Consider the following 10,919-nt stretch of genomic DNA (forward strand, 5'->3'; position numbering starts at 1 on the left):
ACCTTGGTTTTGGAGGTATTCAGGACTAGTTTAAGAGCAACTAGCTGATGTTGTAGTTTGTTGAAATCACCCTGGAACTTAGCAATCACGTCATCCAGAGAGCGGCCAGCAGTAATCAGTATCGTGTCATCTGCAAAAAGATTTACTCTCGAATGATCCAGGTCAGTGCCCAAGTCATTGACATAAAGAGAGAACAAAAGGGGGCCGAGGATGGAACCCTGTGGAACCCCTTTTGTTATCTTAACACTGTTTGCCCTCCAACCATCTGTGAATACAGTTTGGGTGCGTGAAAATAAGTAATTTTTTAACCATTTTACTGTGTTTTTGGAAAAACCGAGGCAACTTAGTTTACCAAACAGGGCGTTGTGGTCTACTATATCAAAAGCTTTGGACAGGTCAAGAAAAAGACAGGCACAGTACTGCTTATTATCAAGGCTACTGTAAATTTGATTCAGAGAGTCTAATGCAGCAGATGTGGTGCTGTATTTTTTTCGGAACCCAAGATTGTTTTAGATGTAGTAGATTGTTGGTGGACAGGAAACTGCTAATTTGGTAGTTCAATAATTTTTCCAAAAATTTCATCAATGGGGACAAAATTGAGATAGGTCGGTAGTTATTGGGATCATCTTTAGGGCCCCCTTTGTGAAGTGGACGGACATAGGAATGTTTCCATTCTAGAGGAACTGATCCTTCTGTGATGGACAGGTTGAAAATATGGGCTATAGGTTTGTATATTAGGTAACCAACAGTTAGTAGAGCAAAGACGGGAAAACTATCTGCTCTGGTAGAATACCCTTTGAGGTAGGACAGCTGTTTCAGAACATTACTTTCGTGGATTGGCTGGAAACTAAATTCGTTTAATGTTTGGACAGGGGTGTAGGAAATTGCATGAGCAGGGGTGACTCCCAATACAGTATCAAAAAGGTCACCAGCTTCAGAGAAATTAAGGTTAAAATTGCCGACTATTTTTTGGGGTTCTGAAAAAGTCCCCATTTCGGTTAAGCGCAATGGGCAGATTATCTGTGTTGGATGCCTTTTCAATACATGTTATTGTTTTCCAGAAGATCCTGGCATTTCCATGTGATTCCAGGAGAGTGGAGGTAACATAAGCATTTTTTGCATACCGTATTTCTTTTATGCATCGATTCCTTAAAATCCTGTACTCTAGCCAGTCATTTACCAAATTACTTTTCTGAGCACATGCCCAAGCCGTACCATGGTGGTCAGTTGGTGGTCAGTTGCCTTTAATTTTAAATCTAACCAACAGAGCATGTTTGTTAAGAATTTGGAGAAACGTGTACCTGAAAGTCTCCCAAGCCGTAGTCAGGTTGGGGATATCACAGACCTTGTCAATATCCGAGTGAAGCACATCATTAGTAAATGCCTGAGTGCTGAAGTGCCTCAAAGAGTGCTTCTCAACAATTTTAGGGGGGGCTTTGGGTCTGGCTGATGATCTCACCCCAAATATGAAGAAGTGATCTTGAGGAGCCTTTCAAAACCATCACTTTACCCTACATTGCGGCGATCACAAAAAAGATCTAAAAAATCTTGAATAAACACAAGATCCAGGTCCGATTCAACACATTACATAAAATCCGTGATCTGGTTCCATCTGTAAAAGATGTGATTCCGGACATACAGTACCCTGGCGTCTACAAACTAAGTTGCCTCTGTGGTAGTAGTTACATTGGGGAAACCAAACGACATGTCTCGGACTGCATTCGTGAACACAAAGCAGACCTGAAACACGGTAGGACCAACACCTCAGCCGTGGCAGATCAATGTTATAATTCAGTAGGTTCACATGACGTTGACTTCTCCAAGACAGAGGTTCTTTGCAAGCCATCTGGCTACCATGAGAGAATCGTTCATGAGGCTATCCACATATACAAACACAGACAATTTCAACCGAGAAGATGGATTCTGGCTTAGCAATCATTGGAAGGATTTGATAAACCATTTCGGGTCTTAATTGATTGATCACGCTTAAGGTGGATTTCAGACCGCATCCATTATTTTTCGTCTCCCCCCTCCTCTTTTCCGAACATAGATGGACTCGTCCATCTGAACAAACTGTCAAATCTCTCTCCGTGGTGCTCACGTTAAAAATAACCACTTCTTTTTTCAAATTTTCTTGTTGTGGTTTTCACACCTGATGATTGCTTGTGTTGCAGTCGAAACGTCGAGAATTTTATTGTTTAATATTTTTATTATTTTGTTTCCTTTCTAGGTGACTTTACCGAAAGGACCAAGAATATGTATATTTTCGTTCAATTAAATTGCATATTTAGCATAGATTTGGTTTGGTTTTTTTTAGAACATAATCGCACGGGTGTGTAAGGGATCTTACTTTTTAATGTACAATTTAAACAGGACTGCCTCAAAAGTACATCGCACATTAGCTTTGTGTTCGGCATCGCTTTATTCCACGCAAAATTACGAGAGTTTTAATCTTTGAAAACAATTTAATTAGGCGATTTAGATTAAAAAATTTAATCGTTTATGTTTACTGCCATTGTGACAACCCTGCAATATTTTACGGGCATTTCAGCTACAAGAAAGCAGACTATACACCGTCTTCACAAATCCGTCCCTCTGCATGCAAAATAAAAGTACGTTTTTATGCATACGCATTATGCCCTCCCAGCAGGCCGCGTCGCTAATGGGATGTGTAAAATGTTGCTTTCCAAGGCAGTGGCACATTTGACGTTGTCGTGCAGCGAGGGCAGGGTGTGTCTCATGTCGTCGTGGCACACGCTGCAGTGTCGTGGTGTGCGCCGCTACATCGTGGCACACGCTGCCACATCGTGGAGCACGCTGCCATGCCATGTCGGTGACCGCCTCGTCGTGGTGCACGCCGCTACATCGTGGTGCACGCCGCTACATCGTGGTGCACGCTGTCACGCCATGGCGGACACCGCCTCATCGTGGCGCGTGCTGCTACGTCGCCGCGCTCTTGTGTTCGTCTTCGTACGCGATGGCGACACCCCGGCGCCCCTGCTGTACACGCGACACGCGCGTCTGACCAAGACGCGGGTCCAGGCCCTGCCAGTCACGGGCAGCCAGGTAACCAGCTGCGCACCGCACACACGGTCAGTCAATGCACTTACACGCACCTTCCTTACTGAAGAAATAATCAGACGCAGCAGCAGTAGTGGTGAGTGGGGACAAGAGGTAGGGGTGGGGTAGCTATTACGACGAACAAAATCCCTCCTGGAGCAGCAAGATAAAAGATTTCCCATATCTGCATTTTGCATTTGTGCAGAATCGTACCTGCCGATTGGCTGGACACCACTTGCAGATTGTGACCTCGGACGAGCAGGGCATCGGTGGGTTCCACGTCCATGGGGTTCTCTACCCCCCGCGATTGACACCTTATTGCCCCAGTGAGTAGAGACACGTCTCCCTCCGTTCCCTCCGCCTCCTCTTGCGATTCTGGCAGTGGCACGTGATGTGGGTAACCTGCAAGCAGAAGTTATTTGTCGTAAGATGTCTGTGACGTTCAGACCCACATACTGTTTTTATTTAGGCGTTGCTCTGTAAAGAGATTAAATGACTGTATTAATTATAATTTATATTACTTTGCATAGTCAACAAAGGATAGGCATAATCGTAGCTTGATTGTTTTCTGATATGTATAATAGTTTTTCGTCAAATTAGGACCTATGTCTAACAAGAGAGGTTCCTTGCATATCAACATCTGGCAGTTCACCAGCATTGCTTGAGAGACACTAAATTTCAGAACTGGTCAAGAGGTTGCTTGTATCAAACCAATATCTCCTGAAATTATGCACTTCTTGAAAGCCATGTGGCCAATGGGATGGGCAAAAAAACCCTTGCATTGTTACGTGGAGATATGGCAAGAAAGCTTTGCATGCTTATTTATTTTGTAATTCAGTTGATGTAGTTGTCCAAGCTGTCAAAAATAACCCGGCCAAAATCACAAATATTTAGAAATATATTCCAATTACAAGACTGGAACAAAAGTGAATGTCTGACTCAACATCTGGCAAAACACAAAACGGCTACACCACATCTAAAACGCATCACGTGTCTTCACAACAACCGGCCTACGAGTCTAAAATGGCATCAAACCTGGGAGCAGCTCCCTGAAGTCTGAGACGAAGCTTCCAGTCCACGGGCGCTGCCGGTTGCAGGCCACCTCCATTTCAAAGGGTGTCACTATCGGCTGGTAAAACTCCGCGCAGTCCAGCAACGAGTTCTCGGGGCACGCGACCAGAACGAATACGTCTATCTCTGGAAAGTTGGCGAGCTTGGCGGGGTTGGGCTTGCCCACGACGAACACCTGCCACCGCTTGCCAGCGCGTGCCAACGCACGCTTAAGCTGCTCGATGATTTCCAGAAATCCAGCGACGCCCAGGGTGCCCACCAAAATCCCGACGGAGCCGGCATCTCTCGCCCGCTCCACCAGGTAGTACCTCCGCTTCACCAGGCGGCTTGTGCTGGCCGAAGCCCTCTGGCTTTCTCCGCTCTCTGGGTCGTACGTAAAAAACTCACAATTGTTCCAGCTCATCATGAAATTAGTCAGGGTGATGCTCTCCCTGCCAATGTAGAAAACGCTGTAATCCTCCAGCCGAGAGCCGGCTTCCACCAGCAGCAGGCGGCCAAATGCACGCTCGGTGCCGTCCGTGCGACACGGGTCCTCAGCCGGGGGCACGTCTTCCGGGGTTTGATCCGCAGGTTGAGGCTCGACTCGAGCGAACCGCACATGAGGGTACTCTGGACCAAGGATGTTTTCCAGATCATCTGCGTGAACACACGTTTACTATTAATATGGCACACGGATCATTTTGTAAACATGGTCAGTTTTGGAGTTTAAACAGCAATTGCATTGATACTCAATATTTCAGGCTGTCATGGTTTAACGGTTGGCACACTAGACTTAGAATCGAGAGATTGCTGGTTCTATTCCTTATCCAGTATGCAATTTAAACAATGCAGGAAGTTTATTAAACCCTCCGACATCTGTGCACCCAGCAGTATAATTCAGCTCTACAGTTGGTGCCGTGGGGGAAAGTGTGGGTATGCCTACCTCTTCCAACACGTTCTGGTCAGCGTGGAAGAGTAGGCCAAATACTCTGCAGCGTTCACTCAAGTGGATATCCTTCTGCCAGCATTGGTGTTATCAAGCAATTTCAGGGCTGCATCTTTACCTATTTTATCCACTGTTTATGAAAACATATACGTCAACAATAGGACAGATGAGAACGTAAAAGACAGCGCTACAATTGCATAAAAATACCACTCCTTAGCAGAATTAAATTAAGACATTTGGGCGTCGACATCATCCGAGCGGTACGCATTCCCCACTAGTTGTAGTGGATTGTGGTTCAAATCCAGAACCACCCTGGATAATACTACGAGTGCATTGACAATAAAATACCAGGCGCCATCTGTTTCGCTTGCAAAGATGTTCCACGGGTTTCTGTGCATGCTTCCATTCTATTCTCAACTATATAAATTATATAGTATCACTCTATCTCTTTCTACACTTCTACTTCATTCTCAATACCCCAGGATTTTCACTAGATAATGCACAACCACAATAACAAGAGGACTTTATACAACCATTCAAAACAACTGGATAGCTTTGAATCCCCAACTGAACGCTAACACAAGACACAATGTGTGACCGTTATGAGCCCCAACTCTGACAGCCGGAGACATCGCGCTTTCTCCATCACCACTCTCCGCAGCACAACAACTGAAAATGTTTCCTCGTACAAATATCTTGAGGTTTGGCTCGATTCCGATCTGAACTTTAAACCTCACGATGTAAATTTTGAATAATATTAATAATAAAAAGGGGACTTTGTACATAAACAAATCCTGTTCCTCATCTTCTACATAGAAACATTTGGGAGCTGCTGCCTCCATGCCTCTCATAGACTATGCCGACATCAGATACAAATCAACCTCTGCAAACGACTTTGCATTTATGAGACTTTTATCTTTTATTTTACCTTACTCTTTATGTTACAAAATCCACCCACACGCGACCTGCCGATACACCAATGTATACAGAATCAGAGTTTTTATTTATACTGGAGGAATTCGCACCTCCAATTAGCGCAGTTGGCTACATACGGTGTGAAAAAAGTTCAACATATGTACAATCCGATGAGCTATAAAGATCTTTTTCACAGATGTCCAGTTGAGGGGGGGGAACAAACTACTTAACTCATCACCGTGATCTAGTTGTACAATATTCCTGAAGGACTCTCTTCTCGTTCTTTGCAGAGGGCCTTTGTTGTGTTGCTGCTGTTTTCACGCACCACGTATCTCCCTTGTAAAATAGCCGGGCAACTGGCTCAATGGAATCATCCACGCATCGAATTAAATAACCTTTACTCCAATATCACCTCTTTCAACTTAAAGTGAGATTCATTGGGCCAAGGTCATCGTTAACGCACACACACTCAATCCTTACCGATGCAGTGTTAATTCAGGACCTAAACCCTCAACATCTTAAAGTGCCCCACAACACTAAAGTGCATTGTACCAAGGACACAGAACTCACGTGGTTCTCATTCTCTGAATGCCCCCAACATCTGGAAACCCATCATCTCAACTCTATCCTGTTACTCTCGCACCATCTGAATCACAAATTGATGCTGAACTGTCGATTCCTTATAACTTTACCTGCAATTACATCTGATTTCTTGTATCCTGGTCTATTTACATATCACTATTGTACTAAAGTCACCCTATATCTGTTGAATTCCTAATGTTGCATTGCAATATACTTTCCATTTCTCATGTGATGCTCGTTTTTTTTGTTCTTGTTTATATTTGCTTCAATGCTTTATTTTATTTCACTTTTGTCATTTTGGTAACTCAAGTCACTCTTGCAACTGAGACTATCCTTGGTCTCTTGAGTTCTCATCTGGTTCAGCAAAAACAAACTTTAGAGATCCCGTGTTATGTGGCATCATGTTCAAAATGTCAAATTTGAAAACAAAATTATGCTGCAAATTACTTGCTTGAGATACACGTAGCAATTCATCACCCCCTACTGCAAACCTTGGCAGGACCCTCTTGAAAAAAAGTGTTGAGGCTCAGTGAGGCTTATGATTGTAGGCGTCCCTTAATAATACTAGCCGGGCGGCTCGATGGTACAGCAAGTGACTCACAATCAGAAGGTTGCCAGTTTAAATTCTGGTTGGGAGTGATCCAGCATATCAGAAAATGTATTTAGACAGGAATCCGATAAGTTATGAAGCTCTTTCTCACAGATGTCCAGAAAACCATCCCTCCAGAGTTGATCAAATGAGTGCCACTTACGTGGGAAAGTCAACGACGGTTGTCCTATGGACAAACTTGTCCCCTGCCAGATGAATACGGATTTCCATCACCAGTGCAGGGCTGTTAATTGGAGGCTCGCACTCAATGCTCATTTCGAGCATAAAATCCCTTTGACTTTTGACCTGAGAGGGCCAGGCCGCGAGCACCGACGACAGGACGCCAGAGGCAAGGCCTACCCAGGGCGTGCTCGTACTGCACGTCGGCCAGCACCACCACCCGCTGCACCGTGGACGGGAAGACGCCGCGGAATGCCGCGAGGCACCGCGACGCGTCGCACTCCCGGCGGCCAAAGACGCGCAGCACGGGGAGGAGGCGCGCGGGGCTGAGGCAGGCGTGGCCATAGTGGATGAGGCCCTCTGCCCCGGCGTGCTGGGCCGCCACCTCGTCCACACAGCAGCTGCCGGGGGAGACGACGCTCGGCATGAGGCAGGGGAACCACAGAACCGCTCCACCAACTGCGCTCGTGTGACGCGTTCGCACTGTACGGCGTTAGCCACGGCGCTGTCAGGAACGGTGAATGAGGCCGAGAGTAAGTAGTGTCATAGGTATAGTTCAAATTAGTAATCAAAGGGGGGGAAATAATAACATAATTTGCGTATCAGTATTATATAGTTTGCAGAGTGTGTGGTGTTATGTAGTGTGTGTGTATGGATGCCGATGATCTGGTAATTGGTATTGTCTCTCTGAGGAGTAAAAGTAACTGCTTGAGTTGTGATAGGTGGCACAGTGTGCTTATGACAAGTTCCAGTTTGGCGGCAAAGATCTTACTGCGAATCAGGCGAGGAGCATAGTCTATTTATGTGACTGCCTATTGCTGTCAATCCACACGAAGCCACAGTCGGGCCCTCTCTGCTCTTTGCTTGCGAAATGTGGACCCCTCTAATGGAACATGGACGCTGGTTTGAAACTTTCAGGCTGGCCTCTAGAGCTACGATCCATTCTGGGTTGTTAGCTCACAAATCCTTGCAAGATCTGTACACATTCCCATCAGTGAGGTCGTCCGGCAGGCAAGGTTGCGTTGGGTGGATCATGTAGCCCGCATACCCAGCAACCGGGTGCCCAAGCATGGACAGGAGAGGAGATGGACTCATGCGGTATGGGAGGATGTGAAGCTGAGTGGACTTGCCGATGATTGGTACCAGCAGTGTCAAGATCGGCCTCTATGGAGGAGGCTAGTGGAGGCCGCTACTGGGCACTTAGAGGCAGTCGTCCTCCAACAACAGTGGAGGGTAGAGAAGCGTCGCCTGGAGGGTAGAGAAGCGTCGCCTGGAGGTCCCCACGCCGAAGCGCGCGGGGCCCCCCAAAGCGCGGGGCCCGGGGCCCCGATTCGTCGTTACCCGAGGGACGACTCTGTGTACAGTGCAACTATTTAGTGTGCGCAGTGCGTGTACAGTGCAGCTGAGTGACGGCACCTGCCGTAGGTGGAGTCGCCGAGGACGAAGCAGAGCGCGCCGCTCTCCTCCTCCAGCGCCCACATCACCCGCGCCGCGTCCCCCAGCATCGCGTCCGGGAACTGCAGCGCCACCTGCATCGTCACCACGTTACCCACCTCATCACACCTCGTCAGCCTCACCACGTTACCCACCACACCACGTTACCCACCACACCTCGTCACCAACTCACGCTCCCTCACCACGCCATAATACACATCTCACCACTCACCCGCCACGTGGTCATCCCCACACATCACCCTCGCTTCGTCACCCCACCTCCCCTCACCTCGTCACCTCTCATTCAGTAACCCGCACCGCACTAACTCCACTTCACGGCACCTCATCACCCTCGCCGCATCATCCACAACATCACCACGTTACCCACCACCACCACCACCCCCGCGGGTCGTACCGTGCGCAGGCTGTGGAGTCGGACGAAGGCCGCGCTCCGCTCCATCTCAAACACGCGGCGCAGCTCCTCCGGGGCCGTCGGAGGCGCCAGAGCCGCCGCCGCCGCCTGCCCCCCCTTACCGCCTAGGAGCAGCGCCTCGCTCGTGTCGCTGCTGAAGGCCGACATGGTCCCCTGGACTACCAAGGTCCCCGAAGTGTCCCCAGGTCCCCTTCGGGTCTCGCAGACACAAACACGAGACCCCTCGCTCTGCCCCGGGGCAGCGCGGCTCTTCGGGCTGCTGCTCCTGCTGCCACCTGGTGTCCACAGAGGGCATCAAAAAGCCTGGCTCCTGCTTGCTTGAGCAGGAGCCAGGCTCCATCATCAACATCATTAGCCATGGAGCATCACAGCCACCCCCCCGCCCACTGCACACTTGAGCAGCTGTTTCCTACTCAAATCAGCACGAGGCTGTGGTCATGTTTATAGCCGAGCCAATGGTGGAAATTCCCATTGTATTGGAAAGTTGACCCAGAGGACAACCCCTGTTTATGTCAACTCTCCTGCATCTCTTATATTCATGGTTCTGAACTTGTTTCATTTGAACAAAAACATTATTTTACCAGGCAAGGCCCACTGAGCTATGTAGCTTTTTCAGAAGCGACCTGGCCACAAATGATAGCTCAACGAAGTGGCTTATCCGGGTCTTCACGATGCCCTCAGTCTAAATGTCTGTGGTGAGGTTTATTTTTGGTAGAGCCGGCGACTCAATCCCAGGTCTCCTGAGCTCTCGCCTGGCTAAACGCACTTTCCTACCATTGAAAAAAAAACACGATTCCTCCATTTTTTATCGTTTTCACGAATCGTGATAATCGAATCGCAGGTGGGGGGGGGGGCTTAAGAGCATACGTCGCTCTCATTGGCTGAGCGAATGACAGAGGCGAGTAGGTTTCCTTCGCCGGTGCTGCTGTGCGTTGTCACTTGCAAGCAGTTTAGATATCGTCAAAAAAAATTGTCCAGGGCAGAGCGCAATAACAAATCAGCATTCTACGGGGTCACGCTAAGCAAGGTCTGCCTGTAACGGACACAGCATCCGTGCACACAACTGATTTCATCGCTCCATTTTCTCAGCAAATGTCCTCATTCCTTCAACTGCCACTTCCATTATCTTGGCCATCGTCCCATCAATCCCTTCTTGCCACGTGCCCTTCACGTTATGCCATTCCAATAATAACAGTAGTAGGCCATTATGCGTCGGCATCTTGGCATAAATTCGAATTGAGCAACACATTGCAATATCGCCCTACGCTGCGAAAAGCTGGCAAGACGCTTCTGGAAACGTTTAGAGACTCACCGAGGTTTTCAAGGGAAAAAAGTGGAGTAAAATACGACCCTCAAGACAGCCAGGGCGAGATATGAAATGTTCCGGCAACACAGGTTTATATTTATACAGCAGAGACATGGAGACTAGTGGCTGGCTCTTCACATTTTATCAAACTGTTAAAACAAATAGTTAAAGGGCTCAGTTAACGTTTTTTTTATTAAATATTTAGTATTACCATTTGCTTGCTCATTGTGAGGATGACTACAAACTGTACAAATCCTACCAGAATTTATATCCAACTCACAAACAGGATTAAAATGTATCACGTCATTTTAATTTTGTAAAAAAAAAACATTTATGAAGCACAATTTTAAAGCAAAAATATTCTACATTGTGACAGGTTCCATTCATTAAGTGACGAAATTAAATCTAAACATGCACCAAAGCA

The 10,919-nt window shown here is 47.2% G+C and overlaps 1 protein-coding gene across 1 annotated transcript; it reads right to left on the reverse strand.

The window, feature by feature from the left end:
* Nucleotides 1-2,403: 2,403 nt before the first annotated feature.
* On the reverse strand, nt 2,404-10,863 carry DPH2 (diphthamide biosynthesis 2). Its single transcript, XM_032966301.2, has 6 exons — nt 9,172-10,863; nt 8,739-8,851; nt 7,503-7,723; nt 4,096-4,767; nt 3,274-3,462; nt 2,404-3,074 (listed from the first exon to the last, which is right to left on the reverse strand). The coding sequence occupies exons 1-6, from the start codon at nt 9,334-9,336 to the stop codon at nt 2,941-2,943; spliced, it is 1,494 nt and encodes a 497-aa protein (XP_032822192.2). The 5' UTR covers nt 9,337-10,863; the 3' UTR covers nt 2,404-2,940.
* Between the last annotated feature and the right edge of the window lie 56 nt (nt 10,864-10,919).

This window comes from Petromyzon marinus, chromosome 35 (assembly GCF_048934315.1).
Source record: "Petromyzon marinus isolate PM22_M1 ecotype Great Lakes invasive population chromosome 35, UKy_Petmar_22M1.pri1.0, whole genome shotgun sequence".
In the NCBI taxonomy this organism is placed as follows: Eukaryota; Metazoa; Chordata; class Hyperoartia; order Petromyzontiformes; family Petromyzontidae; genus Petromyzon; species Petromyzon marinus.

What these genes read in the sequence shown, in the direction of transcription:
- DPH2 (XM_032966301.2), bottom strand. Translation starts at nt 9,336, where the DNA reads ATGTCGGCCTTCAGCAGCGACACGAGCGAGGCGCTGCTCCTAGGCGGT. An exon ending in GCAGTACGAGCACGCCCTGG is followed by an intron (nt 4,768 to 7,502) that starts GTAGGCCTTGCC and finishes GTGTTCACGCAG; the next exon opens with ATGATCTGGAAAACATCCTT. An exon ending in GGTGTCCAGCCAATCGGCAG is followed by an intron (nt 3,075 to 3,273) that starts GTACGATTCTGC and finishes TGCGGTGCGCAG; the next exon opens with CTGGTTACCTGGCTGCCCGT.